This window comes from Bubalus bubalis, chromosome 11 (genome assembly GCF_019923935.1).
Source record: "Bubalus bubalis isolate 160015118507 breed Murrah chromosome 11, NDDB_SH_1, whole genome shotgun sequence".
NCBI lineage: Eukaryota > Metazoa > Chordata > Mammalia > Artiodactyla > Bovidae > Bubalus > Bubalus bubalis.
Window position 1 is genome coordinate 67024404 of NC_059167.1, and position 27904 is coordinate 67052307.

General features: G+C 39.1%; 2 protein-coding genes across 3 annotated transcripts in view; both read right to left on the reverse strand.

Moving 5' to 3' along the window:
* RAD51 (RAD51 recombinase) overlaps positions 1 to 8757 on the reverse strand; it is a 35635-nt gene extending 26878 nt beyond the window's left edge. The window contains exons 1-3 of one of the 2 annotated variants that reach the window (XM_045162098.1): positions 8156 to 8641; positions 4695 to 4797; positions 2917 to 3054 (exon numbers count right to left, since the gene is read on the reverse strand). In XM_045162098.1, the coding sequence (XP_045018033.1) occupies positions 2917 to 3054; positions 4695 to 4781 (225 nt within the window). In that variant the 5' untranslated portion in view covers positions 4782 to 4797; positions 8156 to 8641. Of the gene's footprint in view, positions 1 to 2916; positions 3055 to 4694; positions 4798 to 8155 lie in introns of both variants that reach the window. The other variant, XM_045162099.1, reaches the window with a different exon arrangement.
* A 14535-nt stretch (positions 8758 to 23292) lies between these two features.
* KNL1 (kinetochore scaffold 1) overlaps positions 23293 to 27904 on the reverse strand; it is a 62836-nt gene continuing 58224 nt past the window's right edge. Inside the window, 6 exon segments of the mRNA XM_006073053.4 lie at positions 23293 to 24779; positions 24781 to 24877; positions 25623 to 25745; positions 26432 to 26550; positions 26760 to 26869; positions 27557 to 27625. Coding sequence (XP_006073115.4) covers positions 24759 to 24779; positions 24781 to 24877; positions 25623 to 25745; positions 26432 to 26550; positions 26760 to 26869; positions 27557 to 27625 — 539 coding nt within the window. The 3' untranslated portion in view covers positions 23293 to 24758.

Sequence of the window (27904 nt, forward strand, 5' to 3'; positions counted from 1 at the left end):
GAGACCAATTGCTTAGGATCCTTTCAAACTATTATTGCTCACCGACAGCATACCTGGTTACTACTCAAGAGCTTTGGAAATGCACAATGAGATTTAATGTTGTTTTCATGCCTGCTAACACAACATCCATTCTGCACCCTGTGAATCAGGAGTAATTCTGCCTTTCAAATCTTATTTATTTAAGAAATGCATCTTGTAAGACCACAGTGGTCATAGATAGTGATTCCTCTGATGGATCTGGGAAAAGTCAGTTGAAAATCTTCTGTAAAGGACTTACCATCCTAGATGCCATTAAGTACATTTGTTAAAATAGAAAGTATTAAAAAAAGAAAAAAAAGTAAATTCGTGGTTCATGGGAAAAGGTCAAACTGTCATTTAACAGGAGCCTGAAAGAAGTTGATTTTCACTCTCATGGATGACTCTGACAGGTTCAAGACTTTAGCAGAAGAAGTAAATACAGATGTGGTGGAAACGGCAAAAGAACTAGAAGTGGAGCCTGAAGTTGTGGCTGAAACACTGCAGTATCATGATAAAACTTTCATGGATAAGGAGCTGCTTCTTATGGATAAGCAAAGGGTGGTTTCTTGAAATAGAATCTACTGGCGAAGATGCTGTGAAGATTGGTGAGATGACAACAAAAGATTTAGAATATGATATAAACTTGTTTGATAAAGCAGTGGCAGTGTTTGAGAGCGCTGATGCCAATCTAGAAAAATTTCTGCTGGGGATAAAATGCTGTAAAATAGGACTTCCCTGGTGGTCCAGTGGTTAAGAATCCATCTGCCAATGCAGGGGACACGGATTCAATCCCTGGTCTGGGACCATTCACATGCGATGGGGCAACTAAGCCCACGCTTAGGGCCCACGTTCCGCAACGAGAGAAGCCAATGAAAAGTCCATGCACTGCGACCATAATAGCCCTCATGCAGCAACAAATGCCCAGGGCAGCCCAAACATTAAACAAATAAAAATTTTACAATCCTATCAAATAGCATTGCAGATTACAGAGAAATCATTCATGAAAGGAAGGAAGATTCATTCTATGTGGCAAACTTCACTGTGGTCTTATTTTAAGAAATTGCTGCAGAAACCCCAACCTTCAGCAACCACCACCCTGATCAGTCAGCAGTCATAAACGTCAAGGCAAGACTCTCACCAACAAAAAGAATATAAATTGCTGAAGGCTCAGATGATGGTTAGCGTTTTTTAATAGTGAAGTATTTTTAAATTAAGGTATACACACTATTTTTGTAGATCTAATACTATTGTATAGATAACAGACTACAAAATAGTGTAAACATAATTTTTATAGGCAACAGGAAACCAAAAAATTCGTGTGACTTGCTTCACTGCAATATTTGCTTTGTTGTGGTGGTCTGGAACCTAACCTGCAATTATCTCCAAGGTATAGCCTATAAATACCAAAGGACAAAATACATAAAATAAAATGTAATCACAGGGTACTATAAGTGCCAAAGGAATATATGAAGTAAGAAAAATGAATAATAGCTGCAAGACATTGGAGGGAAATAAGAAAGGATCACAGTATATCAGAATGAAATTAACTGGATTCTAGTCTTAGTTCTGCGGTCAACTGCGTAACGTTGGATAAATAACTGACCCGCTGCGCCTAAGTTTCCTTATCTGTAAGGCAGAGATAACACTGGTCCTACCTCTCTCTCCCAGTGTCAGTACAAAGGGCAAGTGAGAATACTGTGTATACAAAAGGGATGGGATTTCAAAGTTAAAGTGCTACAAGGGAACTCTACTCAATATTCTATAATAACCTATACTGGAAAAGAATCTAAAAAGAATGGATATTGTATATGTATTGACATATGAATCACTTAGCGATACACCTGAAACACAACATGGCAAATCAACTACAGTCTAATGTAAAATTTCAATTAAAAAAGTTAAAGTGCAATATAATATAAAGGATTATTATTACCTTATTTTGGTTAAGCCTGTAAAATCACTTTTACATCATTTACTAGAGTTAAAAAAACCTAAGCATTAATGATGTATAATTACACTTTCTTATGATTAAAGAATCTTGCTTATGACTAGTTAATTCATAGACTGTACACACTGGCAGCCTAATTAACATGACTCTAATATTCAAGGAATAAAAACAACTTTTCTATTTAAAGTAATACATGTTTAGGGGACTTTCCTAGTGGTCCAGTAGCTAAGAGTCGACCCTCCCAATGCAAGGGGCCTGGTTTTGATCCCTCTTCAGGGAACTAGATCATACATGCTGCAACTAAGACCCAGTGCAGCCAAATAAATAAATACATATTTTAAAAATAAAGTAATACAAGTCTATTATAGAAACTGCAGAAACTTCAGAAAATTGAGGCAAAAATAAAAACTGTTCACATTCTCACCATCCAGAAACAACAGTGTTAGTATTCGACTGTAGTTATCCCCAGTGTATATGCTGGGGATAATTTATATGTGTATATAAATACACACATTTAAAAAGATAAAGACATAAGCACACAAACACATTTTTTAACCTGCTTTCTTATATCAGGAACATTTTCATATGTCAATGAATGTTCTTCAAAACTATTTTCAGTGGCTACATACTAATGAATATATTTCTAAGGCATGACATTGTAACATCCAGAAATGATAAGGCACACATCACTCATGGCTGGGAGGAGTGCAAACTGGTAGTCAATCTGGCAGTATTTATGTCATACCCCCACGATATTGCAGTTCCCTAGGAAAAATCCCAGTTTATGCAAGGAGACATACAAAGATAATTAGCTGGTAATACAGTCACTTCTGGAAAAGGGAAGAGGGTGGCACACAGGGGATGGAAGACGGAAGACTGCGGCCTTTCACCGTATGCTCTTCTATACCACTCCCACTGCTGCCTCTCTTGGTCACACAAGCGGTACTTACCAGAATTTTATCAGCTTTGGCTTCACTAATCCCCTTAATATTTATTAGCTCCTTCTTTGGTGCATAGGCAACAGCCTCTACAGTATGAAATCCAGCTTCTTCCAATTTCTTCACATCATTGGCATTTATACCACATTGCTGCAAGTGAAGAAAACTATGGATAAATCTAAGCTTTGGTTCCCTCATCTGTTGAATGTGGATATTGGCCCTACTTATTTCACAGGGCTGTTTTTAACTGTGATATTATATGCAAAAGCTTTAAAAAGTATGCCCTACATATGATGCATTTCATAACAAACTACCAATCTATTCATCATCAAAGGTATTCTCTTGGTGGCTCAGATGGTAAAGAGTCTGCCTGTAACGCAGGAGATTTGGGTTTGATCCCTGGGTTGGGAAGATCCCCTGGAGAAGGGAAAGGCTACCCACTCCAGTATTCTCGCCTGGAGAATCCCAAGGACGGAGGAGCCTGGAAGGCTACATACAGTCCACGGGGTTGCAAAGGGTCAGACATGATTGAGCGACTTCACTTTCACTTTTTTTTAGTTTTCATTCATTATCAAAACCAGTAGTTTTAAGCTAGCACTATGTAATTAAAAGACTCTTGTCATGAATTGGGATTAAACCTGTAACTAAACCTTTTGACTGGAACTCTAAATGAACTTTGAGACCTGGGCCCTAAAAGGCCACTTTAAACTGGTGCTTCCCAAAGTTTTCTACATCAAGCACACATAAAGAATAATAAGTTTTACACTAAGCTGGGTAAACAGATAAGACTGTCCCAGAGCTAAGGGGAGCATATCTTAGCATACATTCTTTGTTGCCCAATAACTGGAAAGCTCGGCTTTAACAACTGATATTAAGAATGAGGAAAACTATTTTTGGTCAGGATTTACATGCCACTTCTCAAAAACAAATCACCCAAAGGCACTTCCTTCTCCTAATAAACAAAGTCAGCTTTGGTTTTATTAGCCACCAAAACCATGACTGGGGAAAGCATGCATTATTAGCGGTATATGTATGTAGAAACCAGGTCTGTTATAAAGATTTAAGCCATAAGCAATACACATGTGTGGTTATAAGGATGCTCACTGAAACCAAAAGTTGACTCTGAATTCTCCAATGTGTTTAACAAACCCGTTTAAGTATCCTCTGAAGAGCTGAAGCTCAGGTGGGAGATGGGAGGAATATGCATAAAGAAACAAGAATGAAGACTTTCTCAGTATACTCTCCTGATTCTATCAGCCCAAGTCAATGGCACTCACTCTGGGACCACTGCACAATGTGGAGAAATAGTGCAAGGCCCCAGGTTTTGTGCTTGATGCTCTTGCGCAGAGTCTTGAATATCACATCTTAACCCCAAGCCAATCTGTCTATGACAGCTGTCTTCTTAGTAAGTTCATCACAGTTCCAAGTTGGTGGTGAGATGTTGTTCCTCTCCACTTCCTGCATAGCTGGCCCAGGCCACTACAATTCCCTGGATGGTAATTACATACTTAGTACAAACAGCACAGATTCTCATGGGATCCTAGGGCTTCTTAGTTTCTGACATCCAGTTCTAAGAAAGAAAAATGAGGAAGGAGGGGAAGAATTCTTGACAAAAAAGGGATCTGGCAGATATGTTTAGCAACTGTCTTAAGTCTTTCCACAGGATCCTTGACAACCCTTCTGAAAACTCTAATTTGGACTTTAGTTTATGTAAAGGTTGTGATTCCTCCCAGTAGTTAGAACAATCTTATCCAGCATTATAATTTTAAAATTAACAACCAAGCACATACCTCTAATCGGGAAATAGGTTGTGGACCAAAGCTTTCTTCTTCCACAGAAGTATCTGCATTTGCTTCAAGCTGCATCTGCATAGCCATTACTTAGTGTTCAATACTGAAAAACACAGATGGCCATCAGGAAGAACACTAGAGAAAGTACAGATGTGTAAACATAGTTTTACAGTAAATCTCTTAAAGAATTACTTACTAGGCTTTTCCTCTGGATATATATATATATATAAATAGTATGTATAATATATTTAAGAAAACTTATGAACTTATGCCTAGCTAAAAAATGTATGGCATTTTGATTCTACTTGTTTGACTTAGTACAAACAGAATGCTAGATTTTTAATTAAAAAAAAAAATAGATACACAATAAGCAACAAAAGTTTACTGTATAGCACAGGGAACTACAGTCAATATCTTGTAATAAACTACAATGGGAAATAAAGTGAAAAATAATATATGTGTATATGTCTAACTGAATCACCTTTCTGTGCACCTGAAACATTGTAAGTCAACTATAGTTCAATAAAATATATATATTAAGAAAAAAAAAATGACTACTAGGCTTTTGGTTTAATCACTGACCTACCCATGGCAGGAAAAAGAAGAAATCTCTCACCAGCTTTCCCTTCCACCTAGACAGCTTAACTATATGCACTATGTCCCCTAGTTCTCCTGCTTCATATTTCTTATAGATAAGGGCCAAGTCTTATTTGTGTATAACTTATGATACATCATAAATGTCAGGTGTTTGTTAAATATTCAGCAACTGAATGCAGATTTTCCAGGACTCTACTTAAAAAAAACCCCAAACTGATTTAGGATTAAAGCATTTCAGTTCCACTGTTCCCTTCCAAGAAAGCAGGGTTTTGGGGTGATAGGAAAGGAGTGAAATGAAGGTACAGAATCACTGCCATAAATCTCCGCTCCTGATACATAAACAGTGGACTGAGATGAGAATTCTCCCCACCTTAGGCAATGATCATAGTTTGTAGTCTCACATTTTGCTTCTATTGAAACAAAAGTGTATGAAATTTAAAGATCAACATTTTAACCAATTGCAGACTTCACTGAATGCACAAATGAATAAGTAATGTGGAAGTACCCTGCTCAGTTTGAAATCTTCCATATAAGGCCAATACCAAAAGTCAGATTATTTTAATAGTTAAGATTGCACTGATTTGAAAGAATGGAGAACAAAAAATTTTAATTATCTTCATGAGGTATTAGTAAAAGCAAACAAGTCTTGATGTCTACAAGGATAAATATACTTAAGTCACACCAAAATAATCTGGACAATGTAACAATCAAGATAAATTTAATTCAAAAAATAATAGGTAAGGAATCTCCAGTCTTAGAGGCTTGACAGAAGGTAACCATTTGTTCTTGACTGGTTCAGGTGTAATTCTCTTAGATGGCATGCTTAGCATAATGTGAGTTTATAATTCCAAATATCAGAATTATCTGAAGGCAACTTAAAGTGTCTTCCTTCATAATTTATGGAAAAGATGGCTTGAACTGTATACATAAAGCAATAACCAAAAAGCAATAGGCTGAAAAACTGGACTATATTTAAATTTGGAAATTCTATCCATCAAAATGCTATGGCTGGGACTTCTCTGGTCATCAAGTGGCTAAGACTCCAAGCTCCCAATGCAGGGGGCTGGTGCTCAATCCATGGTTAGGGAGCTAGATCCCACATACAGGAACTAATACCCAGTGCAGCCAAAAAAAAAAAAAGGCCATGGCTTCCCAGGTGGCGCAGTGATAAAGAATCTACCTGCCAATGCAGAAGATGCAAGAGAAATGGGTTCAATTCCTGGGTTGGGAAGATCCCATGGAATAGGAAATGCACCTGGAAAATTCCATGGAAAGAGGAGATGGGAGGGTTACAGTCCATGGTGTTGCAAAATGTCAGAGGACTGGGACTTCCCTGGTGGTCCAGTGGCTAAGACTCTGCACACTCCCACTGCAGAGGGCCCAAGTTCGATCCCTGGTTGGGGAGCTAGATTTCACATGCCACAACTGAGACCAAGTGCAGCCAAATAAACTAGTAAAAAAAAAAAAAAAAAAAAAAGCCAGATGACTGAGCGACTGAGCACATCTAATCAAGACACAACGGCAAGAAAGAAAGTTAAATAATAGTGAGGGGGGAAAATATTTACCACAAATATAACTCAGGGCTGATAACGAGAATATATAAAGAATTCTTGCAAATCAGCAAGAAAGACAACCCAATAAAAAATAGGCAAAAGAGATCTGAACAAGCACTTCACAGGAGAAGATACTCAAACGGTTAATAAACGTATCCACAAATGCTCAATTTCATTAATAATCAGGAAAATTAAAATTAAAACCACAAGATAATAACTAAAATTTTAAAAGATTAACATTAACTATTAGCAAACGTGTGGAACAACTGAACACTAATTCACCACTGGTTCGAGTGTATTGGTACTGTATTAAATATGAAAGGTGAAGACAGACAAATGCTTTGACCCAGGAATTTTGCCACTCTATTATTATTAACCCACTGAAAAACATATACGTGTGCACTAAACTGTATGCAGGAATTTTCTCAGCCATCTTTGTCCTGAAAGCTAAAAACTAGAAATAATCCTGATATCCATCATTGGTATAATAAATAGGAGGAATACAACATAGCAACGAGAAAGTATTGCTAAATGCAAAGACACTTAGGAACTTACAGACAGAACGTTGAGCAAAGCCAGACACAAAAATAGTCTTTCTTTATATAAAATTCAGACACAGGCAAAATTAATCAATGGTATTAGTAGTCAATACAGTGGTTACCTCTGGCAAGAGGGTGAGTATTAGAGAAGGGGGCACAAGGGAGGCTTCTGGGTGATGACCAGCATTCTTTCTTGATCTGAGTGGTATATTCATTTTGTAATGACTCATGGAGCTGGACACACTTTTGATCTGTGCATTTTTCTATTTGTATACTACGCTTGGCTTACAAGATTAAGAAAAACCAGCATACGTTACTACAGACCGCATTAGAAAAAGCAAATTATCTTACGGCAACTGGAGGTGGGTACTCTGGTAAGCAAAATTTTGTGTAATGGAAAGGGCACTGACCAGAAACCTGGAAACCGTGGTTCTGGCTTAAGAGCTGTGACTCTGTCACTACACGACTCTGGATCTTGGATTCCTCGCGGACGTCCATTAAATAGGTGTTGGAAATGAAGGCCTCCCAAGGTTCCTCCCAGCTCTAAACGCTAGAGTGCGCTTCTATTTTCCCCTCAGAGAACTCCGACGGTCGAAGTAGCCCGGACACGTCCCGACTCCGCCCCGCCATTTCCGAGTTTCTCACTTGGGAAACGGAGGGGCCCCTAAGCCTGCTGCGGGGCTGGGGCCCAAACCTGGGTCTAAGCCTGGGTCCGGCTTATACCGGGACTAACCTGGCGGTGGAAGAGGCTTGGTCTGCGTCTCACACTCACCTGGACCTGCGGTGCTTTGGTATTCGCTAGGGCAGGCGGCACACTCCGACTACCGTCTGCTGGACCCGCCCGCGCCCGATCCTGGACGGACTGTAGATCCCCTCGCTTGTGCCCCGCTTCTCTACTTCCTTGCTTCGGCCTTCTGCACAAAACCCAGGCGAGTTTCACCTTCCAACTGCGCTTCTGCAGCGCGTCTCGCCTCCTCTTAGGCCTCGGTCTCAAGCCGCAGCGCGCGCTCTGCCTAGAGCTTTCGGAAATCCCGCCAAATCCTATTGGGCAAGGTCACGCCCGCGTCAACGTAACGTCTCTCCACCCTTCTCGGGCCCGCCTTCCAGCCGCTTCGACCACTCGTGAGACCGAGAGTTGGGCTCGAGGAACTTGAGCTTGCAGGATGTTATGGATTCCCGTCTTCTTTTTCTCCGTTAGGACTAATCCAGAACTTGAGAGTTGTGTTTTTCTCACCCTTTACCTGATCGAGGACTACAACTCCCAAGAGGTTGTGGGCCTCCAGAGACCACATATCCCAGTATGCACCGCGGGCGGGCGACTCAGCTGTAGCTTCTCAGCCCCTCTCCGAAATACCCAGACTCCTGGGAACTGGTGGCTTCAGATCAGATCAGATCAGTCGCTCAGTCGTGTCCGACTCTTTGCGACCCCATGAATCGCAGCACGCCAGGTCTCCCTGTCCATCACCAACTCCCGGAGTTCACTCAGACTCACGTCCATCGAGTCAGTGATGCCATCCAGCCATCTCATCCTCTGTCGTCCCCTTCTCCTCCTGCCCCCAATCCCTCCCAGCATCAGAGTCTTTGCCAATGAGTCAACTCTTCGCATGAGGTGGCCAAAGTACTGGAGTTTCAGCTTTAGCATCATTCCTTCCAAAGAAATCCCAGGGCTAATCTCCTTCAGAATGGACTGGTTGGATCTCCTTGCAGTCCAAGGGACTCTCAAGAGTCTTCTCCAACACCACTGGTGGCTTAGACAGTAAAGAATCCGCCTACAATGCGGGAGACCTGGGTTCGATCCCTGGGTCGGGAAGATCCCCTGGAGGAGAGCACGGCAACCCACTCCCGTAATCTTGCCTGGAGAATCCCCGTGGACAAAGGAGTGGCGGGTGACTCTGTCAAGACTGAACGACTAACAGCACTGGGAGCTCTTAATTTGCTTATTAAGTGTTTAACCTGGTTGCGCTAAGCCTCTAACTTAGACCAATTACGGAGTTCAGGTGCTTTCTAGGCTCTTGTAGATGGTGGAGCTGATGATGCTGAAGTACATGGGTGAAACTGGAACAGAAAGCTAATGGAGAGAAAGAAAGGACTGAAATATTAGTCAAGCTGTGGTACTTTACTGGAAATTTGCAGGACTCCGGATTTTGAGAATGTAAATCTTTTCGTAGTTTATTAAAAGTTGATTCCAGTTTTAAAGGGGGATTAGTGGCACTTTCATGCATTGGAGAAGGAAATGGCAACCCACTCCAGTGTTCTTGCCTGGAGAATCCCAGGGACGGGGGAGCCTGGTGGGCTGCCGTCTACGGGGTCGCACAGAGTCCGACACGACTGAAGTGACGCAGCAGCAGCAGCAGCAGTGTTTACTGGTGGAGAAGGCAATGGCAACCCACTCCAGTACTCTTGCCTGAAAAATCCCATGGGCAGAGGAGCCTGGTAGGCTGCAGTCCATGGGGTCGCGAAGAGTCGGACACGACTGAGCGACTTCACTTTCACTTTTCACTTTCATGCATTGGAGAAGGAAATGGCAACCCACTCTAGTGTTCTTGCCTAGAGAATCCAGGGACGGAGGAGCCTGGTGGGCTGCCGTCTGTGGGGTCGCACAGGGTTGGACACGACTGAAGCGACTTAGCAGCAGTGTTCGCTGGGCATAGATGAGATGGAAGACATTATAAGCGAATAGCGCTGTGTGGGTATGGAAATTAACTGTGGTTAAGGAATACTGTCTGATGAGGGAGGAAAAGTATCTTACCAGGTGCTGAGAGTTTACGTTTATATCATTTCTATGAAGAGAAGTAAGGAGAAGGAAATGGCAACCCATTCCAGTGTTCTTGCCTGGAGAATCCCAGGAACTGAGGAGCCTGGTGGGCTGCCGTCTATGGGGTCGCACAGAGTCGGACACGACTGAAATGACTTCGCAGCAGCAGCATGAAGAGACATATAAGACCATTATAGAACTTTGATTTTTATTCTTTCGGTAATGGGTACATCTGAAAGTTTTTAATCCAGTGAATCTCATGCTTTAGACCTGTTTTTTGTTCCGCACTACTTTATATTTGTGGAGTGCTTTAAAATTCATGAACTTTTTATTTAATCCTCACATGGTTACCCTGTGGCATTGAAGGACAGATTTCAGGATACAGTAAAAACAACAGAAACTGTTATGAAGTGCTTGAAATATTTCAGGGAAGAGATTCTTGATTTTAAAAACAGTCACAACCTAAAGGTTGAGAGTTATGTTTTATTTGGTGGGAATTTTTAGGACTTAAACCCAGGAGGCAGAATCCAAGTAGCCTTGAGAGAACTGCTCAGAGGAGGCAAGGGGAGGAGCCAGGTTATATAGAAGTTCTACAACAAAGGGCAGGCAGGCTGAATATCAGAGATTATTGTTAAAGGAAACCAGATATTCCAAGTTAAGAAATTTGGTGATTTTCCATGTCTGGGAAGATGCAAGAGTCTGGTGAGATCCTTGTTAATTGATATGGCAGGAAATAACTCCATTTCTCAAGATGAAGGTTTGCATTAGAGCAATGACAGAACAGATTCAGGAAGCATTCTGAAGGTAGAATTAACCTAACTAGTGATTCTAGATAGTAATTGGGGATAACAGTGAACTGCCATCCATACCAGAGATACACGCCTTCATGCCTATTCTTCACATACTCTCCTTAGAACACCTGCAAACCCACAGCCCCTCTTGGCTGTGTGATGATACATAACTCTGACCTTTCATTAAAATAGAATTCCTGTGGCTGTGGGGATGTCAAACCAGAGAAACCCATTTGCAGAAAGGTTAAGAAATTGAGAGATAAGGAAGTGGGAAAGAGTCAAACAGAAAAACTGTTTTGAAATCTGACTGCTTCCCAGATCTTTCCAGTTTCTCAGGGGCCCAGCAGCACTTAATGCTCTTGAGGTCCATGAGCTAGCTCTACATTCCAATAATCTCCCTACATTCCAATAATCTCCTTTTTTTTTTTTTTTCAGTTTAAACAAATTTGAATAGTTTTATGTTCCTTTCTTCCAAGACAACCAACTAGCTGGAAGTGAGACAAAGTAGATTTCTTACTAACAGTTCAATTAGCAATTCATGAGAATATCTATAAATGTGTAATTGAAGTTTTGAATATATATACCCTAAGTTACAAGGTAAGTGACCAATCTGAAATCGCAAGTAGGCAACTTCTAACAAAACCAAAATTTAATCAGCAGAAATCTGATCATTTGTTCAAGAATATGATCTCATTAGCATAATCAACCTGAAGCACAAAAAAGGAAATCCCATGTCACGTCCAAATGATCTATTTGAGTAGTGCAAGAATGATGCAATATTAGAAAAAGTCAGTTATAATTGGCTATATTAATGGGTCAAGGAGAAAAATCAAATGACTAATTTTATCACATTGGAAAGCATTTGTCAGGAAGAAATTTTCCTCTACCCTCATAGGTTCTTCTGGCTGATCTGAGAAATTGACATTAAGACAAAAGGAGAAAAATCAAAAGTTTAGTAATATGTACACCTGGAGTGATGCAGGAAATCTGAGTAACTCTGCAAAAGAGCAGAAACCCTCACCTTAAAAACCATCTTTAGCAAAAGACAAAACAGGATGTTGGGGATAGTAGCTTAGGACTTTAAAAGAGAGGAAGGCAGATGGAAAGGCAAATGTTTGGCAAATAAATATTTGTTGGGTCATCCAATGGAACACAGAGTAGACTCGTGATACCTCTGTACCAGGAACAAACCTCTGAATGTTTTTTAGGCAATCAGGGGAAAGGTCAAAGTTACTTTCTGATCTTGATCGGGTCTTGATTGTTTTCAATTTGAAATAACCTACAAACCAAAGAGATATTTTGGAGTACTAAGTTCTGTTCTACATATCCAATAAAATTCAACATCAATTCAGTTCAGTTACTCAGTTGTGTCTGGCTCTTTGAGACCCCATGGACTGCAGCATGCCAGGCCTCCCTGTCCATCACGAACTCCCGGAGTTTACTCAAATTCATGTCCATTGAGTCGGTGATGCCATCCAACCATCTCATCCTCTGTCGTCCCTTCTCCTCCCACCTTCAATCTTTCCCAGCATCAGGATCTTTTCAAATGAATCAGCTCTTCACATCAGGTAGCCAAAGCACTGGAGTTTCAGCTTCAACATCAGTTCTTCCAATGAATATTAAGGACTGATTTCCTTTAGGATGGACTAGTTGGATCTCCTTGCAGTCCAAGGCACTTCTCAAGAGTCTTCTCCAACACCACAGTTCAAAGGCATCAATTCTTTTGTGCTCAGCTTTCTTTATAGTCCAACTCTCACATCCATACACGACTACTGGAAAAACCATAGCCTTCACGAGATGGACCTTTGTCGGCAAAGTAATGTCTCTGCTTTTTAATATGCTGTCTAGGTTGGTCATAACTTTTCTTCCAAGGAGTAAGCGTCTTTTTACTTCATGGCTGCAGTCACCATCTGCAGTGATTTTGGAGCCCCCAAAAATAAAGTCAGCCACTGTTTCCCCATCTATTTCCCAAGAAGTGATGGGACCAGATGTCATGATCTTCGTTTTCTGAATGTTAAGCTTTAAGCCAACTTTTTCACTCCCTTCTTTCACTTTCATCAAGGGGCTCTTTAGTTCTTCACTTTCTGCCATAAAGGTGGTGTCATCTGCATATCTGAGGTTATTGATATTTCTCCCAGCAATCTTGATTCCAGCTTGTGCTTCATTCAGCCCAGCGTTTCTCATGATGTACTCTGCATATAAGTTAAATAAGCAGGGTGACAATATACAGCCTTGACGTACTCCTTTTCCTATTTGGAACCAGTCTGTTGTTCCATGTCCAGTTCTAACTGTTACTTCCTGACCTGCATATAGATTTCTCAAGAGGCAGGTTAGGTGGCCTGGTATTCCCATCTGTTTCAACATAAATCCCTCATTAAGGGGAGAAAAAGGTAAAAAGGTATTAGGTGTTTGCTTAAGATGATCAATAATACATAGATATAGATATCCCAGAGAGCTGCCATCATCTCATTGCTAATGAAACATTAGAAATACTTTCATTAAAATCAAGAACAATTCCTTGGCGATCTAGTGGAGTCCTAAACTCCATGCTTTCACCACCGAGGGCCCAGGTTCGATTCCTAGTTGGGGAACTAAGATTCCATCAAAAAAAAAAATCAAGAACAAAGTTATCTATTGCCACTATTACTTACTATTGTGCAGAAAGTGCTACTAAGTGTAGTAACAAAAGAATGAAATAATAAAAGATAAAATAAAGATGTAAATATTGGGAAAGATTTATAGATATGATTATATACCTGAATGTTTTAAGGGACAAGAAGAGAATATAGTAGTGTAATCACAAAATATAAAAAGATCAGAGCTTTATTAAGAGCTAACAATATCTAACTAGATAATGTAATAGAAAAAAAGATCCCATTCACAGTAGCAATAAAACCCATAAATATCTAGGAATGAACTTTAAGAAATGTTCAGGACCTGTATGGAGAAATCTTTATGTTCCCAGAAGAGCTCAATATTATTCAGTTGAAAATTCTCCAAATTCAGGGAATTTCTAATTATTGTTGTTCAGTCGCTCAGTCGTGTCCGACTCGTTGCCATGGACTGCAGCATGCCAGACTTCCCTGTCCTTCACCATCTTTTGTGGCATGCTCAAATTCATGTCCATTGAGTTGATGATGCCATCCAACCATCTTGTCCCCTGTTGTCCCCTTCTCCTGCCTTCAATCTTTTCCAGGATCAGGGTCTTTCCCAATGAGTCAGTTCTTTGCTTCAGGTGGCCAAATACTGGAGTTTCAGTTTCAGGATCAGTCCTTCCGATGAATATTCAAGACTGATTTCCTTTAGGATGGACTGGTTAGATCTTGCAGTCCAGGGGACTCTCAAGAGTCTTCTCCAACACCACATTTCAAAAACATCAATTCTTCTGTGCTCAACTTTCTTTATGGTCCAGCTTTCTTTATGGTCCAACTCTCACATCCATACATGACTACTGGAAAAGCCATAGCTTTGACTACATGGACCTTTGTTGGCAAAGTAATGTCTCTGCTTTTTAATATGCTGTCTAGGTTTGTCAAAGCTTTTCTTCCAAGGAGCAAGTGTCTTTTAATTTCATGGCTGCAATCACCATCTGCAGTGATTTTGGAGCCCAAGAAAATAAAGTTTGTCACTGTTTCCATTGTTTCCCCATCTATTTGCCATGAAGTGATGGGACCAGATGCCATGATCTTAGTCTTTTGAATGTTGAGTTTTAAGCCAGCTTTTCCACTCTCCTGTTTCACCTTCATCAAGTGGCTCTTTAGTTCCTCTTTGCTTTCTGCCATAAGGGTGGTGTCATCTGCATACCTGAGGTTATTGATGTTTCTCCCTGAAATCTTGATTCCAGCTTGTGCTTCATCCAGCCTGGCATTTTGCATGATGTACTCTGCATATAAGTACATTCATTTCACATGCTAGCAAAGTAATGCTCAAAATTCTCCAAGCTAAGTTTCAATAGTATGTGAACCGAGAACTAGGTTTCAACAGTACATGAACATCTTGAACTTCCAGATGTTCAAGCTGGATTAGAGAAGGCAAAGCAACCAGAAATCAAATTGCAAACATCTACTGTATCAGAGAAAAAGCTAGAGAATTCCAGAAAAACATCTACTTCTGCTTCATTGACTATGTTAAAGCCTTTGACTGTGTTCAGTTCAGTTCAGTCACTCAGTTGTGTCCGACTCTTTGCGACCCCATGAATTGCAGCACAGCAGGTCTCTCTGTCCATCACCAACTCCCAGAGTTCACCCAGACTCACGTCCATCGAGTCGGTGATGCCATCCAGCCATCTCATCCTCTGTCGTCCCCTTCTCCTCCTGCCCCCAATCCCTCAGAGCATCAGGGTCTTTCCCAATGAGTAAACTCTTCACATGAGGTGGCCAAAGTACTGGAGTTTCAGCTTTAGCATCATTCCTTCCAAAGACCACCCAGGACTGATCTCCTTTAGAATGAACTGGTTGGATCTCCTTGCACTCCAAGGGACTCTCAAGAGTCTTCTCCAAAAGCACAGTTCAAAAGCATCAATTTTTCGGCACTCAGCCTTCTTCACAGTCCAACTCTCACATCCATACATGACTACTGGAAAAACCATAGCCTTGACTAGACGGACCTTTGTTGGCAAAGTAATGACTCCACTTTTGAATATGCTATCTAGGTTGGTCATAACTTTCCTTCCAAGGAGTAACCATCTTTTAATTTCATGGCTGCAATCACCATCTGCAGTGATTTTGGAGCCCAGAAAAATAAAGTCTGACACTGTTTCCCCATCTATTTCCCATGAAGTGATGGGACCAGATGCCATGATCTTAGTTTTCTGAATGTTGAGCTTTAAGCCAACTTTTTCACTCTCCTCTTTCACTTTCATCAAGAGGCTTTTTAGTTCCTCTTCACTTTCTGCCATAAGGGTGGTGTCATCTGCATATCTGAGGTTATTGATATTTCTCCCAGCAATCTTGACTCCAGCTTGTGTTTCTTCTAGTCCAGCGTTTCTCATGATGTACTCTGCATATAAGTTAAATAAGCAGGGTGACAATATACAGCCTTGATGTACTCCTTTTCCTATTTGGAACCAGTCTGTTGTTCCATGTCCAGTTCTAACTGTTGCTTCCTGTGTGGATCACAACAAACTGTGGAAAATTCTGAAAGAGATGGGATTACCAGATCACCTTATCTGCCTCCTGAGATACCTTTATGCAGGTTAGGAAGCAAGTTAGAACCAGACACGAACAATGGATTGGTTCCAAATCTGGAAAGGAATACGTCAAGGCTCTATATTTTCACCCTGCTTATTCAACTTACATGCAGAGTACATCATGTGAAACACTGGGCTGGATGAAGCACAAGCTGGAATCAAGACTGCTGGGGAGAAATATCAGTAATCTCAGATATGCAGATGACAGCACCTTTATGGCAGAATTTCCAATAGAAATCCCAGTGGGATTTGTGTCAATCACTGGCAGTTGCCTATCCAATAGTCATTGCCCTTCTTTATGGCTAAAAAAACTTAGTATGTGGAAGGATGCTCTCTAGTAAGATATGAATGACTTTGTCTTCATCCATATTCTTTTGTGTGTGGTTTGAATTTTTTGTACAAATTTGACTTTACAATGATAGTTTTAAATTGTAACTAAATATAAAATGTCTTGGAATAAACTTAACAACAAAAGTACACATTAAAAGGAACTTTAAGATAATAAAGAACACAAAACAGAAAAGCATACTATCTACTTGTAATGGAAGATTCAGCATCTTTAAGATAGCAGTCCTCCATTAGTTGATCTTTAAATTTAATACAACATGATCTCAGTAAAAATGTCAACAAGGATTTGTTGGAACTGAACCAGCTAATTCTCACCTTTATATGGTAAAATAAAAAGCAGGAAGAGCCAGGGACATTCTGAAATAAAAGGGTCTGAACCAACCAGCCAGTAAACTAAATTATAAAACTATAATAATTAAAATGTACTTGTACACAAAAGTAGGTCAACGGCACAGACTAGTTATCCCAGTGTTGTAGTTTCCTATTGCTGCTGGTAACAAATTACCACAAATTTAGTGGCTTAAAACAACAGAGATGTATTGTCTTACAATTCTAGAAGTCAGAATTCCTAAATTCTGGGTCTCAATGAACTAAAATCAAGGTGTTGGCAGGATTGTGTTCCTTCTGGAGGTCCTAGAAGAGAGTCTGTTTCCTTGCCTTTTCCAATTTTCAGAGGTATTTGCCTTCTCTGGTTTGAGGTCCCTTCCTCCATCTTCAAAGCCAACAATCATTCTGATTTCAGCTTCCATCATCACATCTCCTTCTCTGACTCTTGACATCCTGACTCCCTCTTATAAGGACCCTTGTGATTACATTGGACCCACCCAGCTAATCCAGGAGAGTTCCACATGTCAAGATGTTTCAGCACATTTGCAAAGTCCCTACTGCGATGTAAAGTTACATTCATAGGTTTCAGGAGTTAAGATGTGGACATCTGTGGGCCATCTCTGGACTGTCTGAGCCACCAACTATATATTTGGTCAATCATTTCAAGTCCCCTAGTCATTATTCTGTCTACCATGCTCAGCTATAGATATGAATATATAGAGAAATTTAGTATATGAGAAGAGAAATTATGAATCACTGGGAAAAAAGGGTGTTCATTAAATGGTGCTGAGATAACCAGATAGCCATCTGGAAAAAATTAATTTTGATTCTTATATCTGTCTTAGGATACATTTCTAAATGGATCAAAGATATAAATGTAAAGTGTTAAACCACAAAAGTTCTAAGAGAAACCATGGGCTTTATAGGTTCCAAAGAAATAAAGGGGGAAGCCAGGTATATACGTGACTTTTGACGAAGGCATATGTGCAACCAAGCACACATCTTGGTAGGTGACTACTATTCAAAAAGAATAGATATCTTAGTTAATGGTGTTAGTACTTTTCTAAGTATGGGAAGATGCAAGAAACTGGGTTCATAAAATTTTCTCCAGAAAATATCTGAGGGCCAGTTCTGCCAGAGCATGAAATGCCTCATCCTGCTCTTTGCCCTGAATTCCTTTCTAGGATGTACTGTATGTACACTGCTAATGACTCGAATCTTATAGAACTGGATGGTGGCCAACATTTTTTCGTTTACAAAACCCTCCTTTTGTGTCTCAATTTTGACAAAGATTTGGGAGGCACTTCATGACCAATTTGTCCCACAGCATTAGGAATACTCATTCCCAGGTCAGGTGAGGATTTCATTGATATGCCACTCACTGTGCTATTACTGGACTCGGGCCTATTAATAGTTGCCCAAAGCCTCTGGATTGCCTGTCTTACTTGTCTCTTATGGTCCAGGAAATGGCTTATTCCCATACCTACACTATTATAAACATTGATCTTATTGAACTATACATTTGGTCAATCATTTCAAGTCCCCAGAAAAGTGAAAGTGTTAGTCGCTCAGTCATGTCCAACTCTTTGCGACTCCATGGGTTGTAGACTGCCAGGCTCCTCTGTCCATGAAATTCTCCAGACAAGAATACTAGAGTGGGTTGCCGCTCCCTTCTCCAGGGGATCTTCCCATCCCAGGTATCAAACCTGGGTTTCCTGCATTACAGGCAGATTCTTTACTATCTGAGCCACCAACTATATATTTGGTCAATCATTTCAAGTCCCCTAGTCATTATTATTTTACTGGAGGCTCAGTCACACATTCTGTAATGTAGACACACACACACACACCAACTAAACAACCCAGTAATCTTATGAAATAGGCAGAATACAAGTAATATGGCTAGTAACATCAATAGAGTCGTTAAGTAGTTAAGATAAGAACTTTCTTCCATTAGGTGTTGTCCAGGTCACCTGACCCAGTCTGTTCTGTACCAGTCATAATCTTTAAACATAAGTTCACCAAAGATGTCCACATATACAAGGTAGGTGGTAGTTCATTGAGACCTCTTACAGGATTGAGAAAGGAATTTTTTTTCTAAGGACTACACGGCTGGTGCCAGAAGAAAAACTGGTCTCTATGTTTGAACAGGTATTTCTTCTGTTGGGGAGGTTTGGTTAATGCATAATGCAGATGCGCAATGCACACTAGAGGAAAGGGAGGAGGCCTGAAAGGGCAGTGAAAAATTTTTTCTTGTCTTGCCTTAAAATGTTAATTTTATTTCATCATTATATAGATATCTTTAAGATTCTAAATGGCAAAACTCATCGTAAATAATGTCAAGTAAACCAACAAATGGGGGAAATTTGGCAACCTATATCAAAAAGAGTTCTTTTATAAACACATCCTACAAGTCAATGAGAAAGATAACTCAGAAAAATGGGCAAAGATTATCAACAGACAGTTCACAGAAAAGGACATACAAATTGCTCTAAAGCACATGTAAAGAAGCACAATCTCACACATGAGAAGAATATAAATCAAAAGCATACTGAGATAACCACTAAAAAGCTTGGGAGACACTGTATTAGCAAGTTTGTGGTACTCATTCCTAGCAGGATTGATTTGACTATTTTAATGGGCAGTTTGCTGACATCTATTAAAGTTACAAATGCAACTAGCCTTTGACTTAACAGCTCCATTTCTAAGAAGCTATCCTATAAACTTACACCTATGCAAAATTTCAGCATAATTTACAGTAGCAGAAGGTGATAAACAACCTACATGCTTATCAATAGATATAGCACATCTATCCAGTGGTCTACAATTTAACTAAAAGCAAAAATACGTGTTGGAAGTCCTTTATGTATTGATCTGAACCTATCAAGATATGTCCTTAAGTGAAAACAGTAAAGGACAGTGTGTATTGATGGGCTATTTGTGTAAAAAAGGAGAGAAGAAATATATATTTACACACTCATACCCACTTGCATACATGTTTACTTTTGTATACAGACAGGTTTGGAACAATAGGTAAGAAACAGGTAATATTGGTTGTCTCTAAAAAGGGAAACTGAGTGTCTAGGGGCAAAATAAAAGAGAAATGTTTACTTTCCTTGTGATTTAAGCACGATTTTTCAAAAAGAACACAACACAATTTTTCATTTTGGAAAATTTTTAAAGGATGGGGAAACATCACCAGAAAGAATTTGGCATAGTCTAGGAAGGATTAAAATTTGCATCAGAAACAGCTGCAGGAAGATATACTTCCTTATGGAACAAAAGCAATTCATCAGTCTTTCCTAGAGCCTCGATGAAATCTTAGAATTGTACTACCTCTCGTGCCTGGCCACCAAGAAAACCTTTTTTTCCTTCTCTCTCTCTCTCTCTTTTTTTGGCCACACTGTGCAGCATGTGGGATTTTAGTTTCCTGACTAGGGATAGAATCTGTGCCCCCTGCAATGGGAATGCAGAGCCTTAACCACCGTGGAATGCAGAGCCTTAACCACTGGACAACCAGGGAAGTCTGCAAGCAAACCTCTCTTCATCTCCAATTTTTCATTTTGAAAAAATTGAAGCCTAAAGAAATGTTGAAAGAACAGTGCATTTAAGCACCTATGTACATGTTGCTGTATTTGTTTTCTCTCATTTTTTCTGTATCTCTCACACACATGCATATATGCACATACCCACATATACTTTTAAAAAAAATTTGAGGGTTTCCCTGATGGCTCAGTGGTAAAGAATCCTCTTGCCAATGGAGGAGACACGCATTCGATCCCTGATCTGGGAAGATCCCATGTGCCATGGAACAACTAAGCCCATGCACCACAGCTACTGAGCCTGTGTTCTAGAACCCTGAGCCACAACTACTGAGTCTATACACTGCAACTACTGAAGCCCAAACGCCCTAGAGCTGTGCTGCACAAGAGAAGCCACCACAATGAGAAGCCAATGCACTGCAACTAGAGTAGCCTCCACTTGCTGCAACTAGAGAAAAGCCTGTTCAGCAACGAAGACCCAGCACAGCCAAAAATAAATAAATAAAATTAAAGAAAGGCAATGCCAAAGAATGCTCAAACTACTGCACAATTGCACTCATCTCACACGCTAGTAAAGTAATGCTCAAAATTCTCCAAGCCAGGCTTCAGCAATATGTGAACCATGAACTTCCTGATGTTCAAGCTGGTTTTAGAAAAGGCAGAGAAACCAGAGATCAAATTGCCAACATCTGCTGGATCATGGAAAAAGCAAGAGAGTTCCAGAAAAACATCCATTTCTGCTTTATTGACTATGCCAAAGCCTTTGACTGTGTGGACCACAATAAACTGGAAAATTCTGAAGAGATGGAAATACCAGACCACCTGATCTGCCTCTTGAGAAATTTGTATGCAGGTCAGGAAGCAACAGTTAGAACTGGACATGGAACAACAGACTGGTTCCAAATAGGAAAAGGAGTACATCAAGGCTGTATATTGTCACCCTGTTATTTAACTTATATGCAGACTACATCATGAGAAACGCTGGACTAGAAGAAACACAAGCTGGAGTCAAGATTGCCGGGAGAAATATCAATAACCTCAGATATGCAGATGACACCACCCTTATGGCAGAAAGTGAAGAGGAACTAAAAAGCCTCTTGTTGAAAGTGAAAGAGGAGAGTGAAAAAGTTGGCTTAAAGCTCAACATTCAGAAAACTAAGATCATGGCATCTGGTCCCATCACTTCATGGGAAATAGATGGGGAAACAGTGGAAACAGTGTCAGACTTTTTTTTTCTGGGCTCCAAAATCACTGCAGATGGTGACTGCAGCCATGAAATTAAAAGATGGTTACTCCTTGGAAGGAAAGTTATGACCAACCTAGACAGCATATTCAAAAGCAGAGACATTACTTTGCCAACAAAGGTTCGTCTAGTCAAGGCTATGGTTTTTCCTGTGGTCATGTATGGATGTGAGAGTTGGACTGTGAAGAAGGCTGAGCACCGAAGAATTGATGCTTTTGAACTGTGGTGTTGGAGAAGACTCTTGAGAGTCCCTTGGACTGCAAAGAGATCCAACCAGTCCATTCTGAAGGAGATCAGCCCTGGGATTTCTTTGGAAGGAATGATGCTAAAGCTGAAACTCCAGTACTTTGGCCACCTCATGCAAAGAGTTGACTCATTGGAAAAGACTCTGATGCTGGGAGGGATTGGGGGCAAGAGGAGAAGGGGACGACAGAGGATGAGATGGCTGGATGGCATCATTGACTCGATGGACGTGAGTCTCAGTGAACTCCGGGAGTTGGTGATGGACAGGGAGGCCTGGCGTGCTGCGATTCATGGGGTCGCAAAGAGTCGGACACGACTGAGCAACTGATCTGATCTGATGATAAAAAAATCATTTGAAAGTAAAGTGCAGACACGCGTTTCCTAATAAGAGCATTCTCCTACATAATACCATTATCACTCAAGAAATTTAACACTGATACAAAACTATTATCTAATATATAGTTTAATATTCAAATTTCCACATCCCCGAAATATCCTTTATGAATTTTTTTAATACAAGGTTCAATCAAGGATCAAGCATTGCCTTTCAAAAGTTCTTTAGTCTCCTGTAATCTAGGAGTATTCCCCTGCCTTTCTGTTTTGTTTTGATTTCATGATATTTTAAAAAATTAATAATCAAAAACCTCGATTAAGTAGAAGAAGAGCAGAAAGGGGAATTCTCATGGCTTGCATTGTTGGCAGAGTCCAACAAAAAGAAGATTCCTTTTCTGGGAAGAGTTCAGCCAATGAAAAGCCTTTGTTTACTGTAGACTCCTAGCTTTCCTTTCCTCTCTATGAGTGTTTCCCTTTCCTTGTAGAGAGGGAAATTACATGTGGCCCACCATGGTTGCAGACCGTGAATTGCAGTTTTCTTCTGATCCCCAAATCCATTTTTGTTGGAGAAATATCTGGCAGTCTAGACTTTAGGTCAACAACATGGATACTTTTGAAGAGCTAAGGCAGGTTGTCTGGAACAGGGGTCACCAACCCCCAGGCCACAGACTGGTATCAGTCTGCAGCATGTTAGGAACTAGGTTGCACAGCAGGAGGTGAGTGGTGGACAAGCTTCATCTGCTGTTCCCCATAGCTCACATTAGTGCCTGAACCATACCCCTCCCCTGGCCCCCGATCTGTCGAAAAATTTTCTTCCATGAAACTGGTCCCTGGTGCCAAAAAGGTTGGGGACCACTGGTCTAGGGACTACACTTTGAGAACCACTACATTAATTCTTAAGAAATAATAGTTTCCTAAGGGACTTCAAAATAGTTTTCTTTTACTGTGCCTTAGAGACAAAGGGATAACTACGGTTTGTACCTGGTTCTTTTATTAAGGTCCTGACATACTTTAATTTTATCTGAGTTTTCAAACAGGTTATTATTCCTAAAGTGAGCTTGCTTAGGCATATCTTCAAGGATATACTGGATACAGGGTTAAAAAAAAAAAAACTTCATAAAGAGATACAGCTTTAAACATATTTTACATAATAAACTTACTTTAATAGTGCAAAAAATAATCTATTTCCAATCACTACTGAAGAAACTTCCAAAGAATTTTATAAAAATAGCCAATACTTTGAACAAATAGAAAAGCAAATAACTAGATAAATAATACAATTATGTACTCCAAACCCAAGAAAGCAGAGATGATCATTACAAGCCAAATCATCCTCAGAACTGGTCATTCCAGGTTGCCAAAACACATAAAACAAAACTTCTACTTTTTTAGGTTTACAGAAAGAAATAAAACAACTCCAGTAAGAAAACAAATTTCATGGGAAGTTTCAGGGAAACACATCATATTGATGACCTTAAAATTTTTTCAAGGAGTTTACAGAAACAGGGAGCATTTAAATATTGATTTTTATGGCAAATGAGTTTTATGTTGACTTCTGAAACTTAAAAGACCATTTACTATTTTGACTAGTAGTTCAGGAGTAAAAGCCAATCAAGAGGGCAGATAACATTCATGGGACCCACAGAACTTTAACCTGATCCCAAAATATAAAGCAAAATATTAAGACAAATTAGTTTAAAAATGTAAATATATTTGAGAAATATATAAGGGAAATAAAAATTATCATGATTAGGATTTGACTAAAGAGTAGATGAAGTTTTTTCACATTTGTCTATCTTACAGATAATACTGATTATTCAATTATCAATGGACATGCCTATTTTTGTGTATAAGAAAGTGTTTGGCTTCAGAAAACAATACTTAAAAGTTCATTACCATTACCAAAACTTGACAAACCTGTGTTTTGCGTGTGATATTGTTTGAAGCTCTTATTAAATGAAAGAGACTGAGAATCTTGTTGTAAAGCATCCTTCAGAAAGATGTTTTAAACCTACCCGGGTAGAGGGATGTCTCTCTATACATCTCTATGTATTTCTATATACATCTCTTTACTATATCACAAACACAAAAACAGTATTAATATATTTACATATATGTATCAGACCAAAAATTAATTTTTCCCTACAAAATTATATTTATTAGGAAAATACTAGTAGACACTATATAATAGAACACAAGGTGTTTAAGAGAAGATGGCAACCACTCCAATAGCTGAGTGCTGCTGCTTTCTCTTAATAACATCTCTGGAATGGAGAAAAAAGGAGGATGAGTGGTTTGTAGATAGACCTGACTACACTGGAAATATCTGGTAGGCAGAAGGCAGAAACCTAAAAATCACAGCCCTAGATATGGGAAAACGGCTAATATTTTTGTCTGTGGTGACCCCTCCTCTTATACTTAAAAGTTAATTCTTAAAGGGTTTGTACTAAAGCAGAGAGCATAACTTTAGTGGGAGAAATTTCCATCAGAAGAAACTTTACTAGGCTTCTATGACCTAAAGATGAATATTAAACAGTAATGGAAACGCTGACAGTATTATTATTAAGTATACTGTGTTTGACTGTTATAACTGCAATCCATGATTCTAGTGGTAGAAACGGCAGTCAGTCCTGAAGCAGATCTCGGTAAATTTGTTTGACTACATTCTTTAGGTAGTTGTCTTCCAGTGGCACTTTAGATAGAACGGCAGTGACTTCATCTTGGCTGGAAAGAACAAAAGGCTAATTAATTTTTCTGGAAACTTGTCTTCATTTCAATGAAATTTATATTGTTGAGTAGGGTTTCTCTATCTATTAGGAAGCACAAACAGGCATGTCTGGAAATAATTAGACTGTCCAATCTGAACTGAGATTCTAAAAATAAGGCCTAAGAACCAATTATGTATGTAATTGTGAGGTATTGTGACTTAGCTGCTTTCTCTGGCAATAAAAATCTAAACTATTGGTGTTTGCTGATGGATTTGGGGTGGGCATATTCTACACTCTATCACCTTGCAATCCGTCAGCAGTGTATACAAAAAGTCACAAAACATACAGTAGAAATGAAGTACTTTTAAGTCTGTTCCACAAACTGAGAAAAGCACTATGACTACACAATTCTTAAAATGATTACTCTGTTTTTAAGGCCATAAAAGGTGTTCAGATGTGATCTGGGCTAAACTTAAGCAGGATTTTTTTTTCTTTTTGATTCCTGTTTTAGGAAGGAGTGACCATAAAAATGGAGCAAATATAAAAAAATAGACCAATGGTCTCCAGTGTTCACTGGAGATAGCAATGAAGGTCACTGACTTTAAAAGAACAAATTCTTCAAAATGAAATCAGAGAGAGAGGTGACGTCTGGCTTTCACTATGGTCTATCCATTTTCTGACCACTTTGAGAAATCTTTCAAAAGAAAGAACAAAGGTAAAAAAAGTAGCTGGGAGCCCTTTCTTGCTTGCTTTTTACTCACCCAATGTTTCCAAGGTGATTTTGAATAGAGAAAGGTAATGGGATTGATGGGTAGTGGGCTGAGAGAGACAAAGTTATCTCAAACTTTGCAAATGCTGCTGAGCTGGAGAATAAAAGCTTCAATCTGTAAAAGACAAGATCCTCAATTAAAAATACAAAACAAAAATGGAATGAAACACAAATACATTTTCTTTTTATACTGAAACTATGGTATACATCATTGCTTATCAAATGAACAGAGGGTAAAACATCTGGAACAAAGCATGCTTATGGTTGTATTTTCATCATTAGCCATCAAACTATTAATTAAATTATTTTAATAAGTTTTCGACTAACTACTTACTGTCATGGATTGTGTCCCCTAAAATTCATGTATTAAAGCCCTAAACCCTAGTACATCAGAATGTGACCTAATTTGTAAAGAGGATCATTGAAGAATTAATTAGTTAAGATGAGATCGTTTCAGAGTAGGGTGGGCCCCTAATCCAAAACAACTGGTGTCCTAACAAAGAGGGAACATTTGGACACAGACATACACAAAGGAAGAATGTCATGTGAAGATAAAAGAAGCTACTGGGATTACATATTTACAAACAAGGAATGCCAAAAGACTGCCAGCAAATCACCAGAAATTAGGAGAGAGGCATGGAATAGATTCTCTTTCACAGCCATCAGAAGGAACTGATCCTGCTGACACTCTGACCTCAGACTTTCAGCCTCCAGAACTCTGAGACTATGAATTTCCATTGTGTAAGCCACCCAGCTTGTAGTACTCTGTCATGGCAGCTCTACAGAAACTAAAACACTTACTCAGTATTATTCACATCTATGCTTATTAGGTTATAATTTGGTCCCCATCGCTTTAAAAACTCAATCTCCTCTCCAAGGAGTTTGCAATGGCTCACTACCAGTGAGATTTCTTGAAGCATCTGGGAAAAATAGAAAAAGAAAAGATGGAAGTATAAAAACATTTCAGGGTTTAGTGACTCTTTTATAAAGAATCCCCCAAAGTTAAACAGTTTAGTATATCTTTAGTATATTTATCATTTCAGGATTCACTATTACATATATAAAATTTCAGTTCTGCTTTTTGGGACAGTTGACATAATTTCCTTTAAATATTTCAGTGGGAATTTACCTTGGGTACCTGATGTTGTGTTGTACATATCTTCTTCCAGGATTCCTGTTGCTCAATGTACTGGAAAATAAGGTTATGAACTAAAAGGGAGGAAGGAGGAGCTTTATCTTCTGAGGAAGCAAAAAAAAAAAAAAAAAAAATCAAAAGCAGGGTATTACTTATATTCATGTATTATACACACACACACACACACACACACACTAGAAATATTAACTAGAAATACCTTCAAACAACTAGGTATCTAACTATCATCTCCATTTTATTTTCAAACACATAAATCATCATATATAGTGAACATAAGTCACTGTGATATAAACTCAAGCCTTTATCACATACAGAATAAAATTGAGATAAATGTGTAGGTTTAAATGTAACATAACCCTGAGTTTAAATTCTGGCTTTCCTTACTACCTGAGTGATCCTAAGCACAATACTTATTGCTTTTGAGCTATAGTTCTCTAATCACAAAATGGAGAATAGTGTTGATGTAAGTAATACACAACAACTCTGTCTGATACAGAGTAAGTACCCATAATGGTAATTTTTAAATTATGGAAATAGCTATTACTCAAGATTTAGTAATAATTTTTTAAAATTTCTTTTAAAGCCCACACAATATTTAGAACAATTCTCAAGCAGTTTTTGGTCTAATACACATTTCTAATTATTATTGCTGTTTATATTTAATTTAGTATATAAAAGAGTTCTCAAGGAGCAATATACACTTATTAAATAATTTAATTAATATTAAATAAATTTCCAACAAAGTTTTGTTGGATTAAATGTTCTGAACTTACCATCTAACAGAGATTGAAAATTCAGATCAACAATCTTCCTATAAGCCTTGCCCAGGAAAGGGAGACCAACTAGGGAAAAACCAGCACAAAAACAGTTATTTCTTTTTATCACCTGATTTAAAGCCACATACAACTCAGTACTTTAGAATCCTATTCTTTCTGGGTAGCAGGGTTTTTTCATAGACAGTTGAAGCTTTATCCCTGAATCATACTATTCTCTGTGTATGTAAAGTTTCCCCTGAGAACACTGAACTATATTAACTGGCAGGCCTTTAAGGAAATTTAAGGTGTGGGACATTTTTGTAAATTTATCAGGGCCTCCTCCTTTGAACACTAACGTCTGTGAAA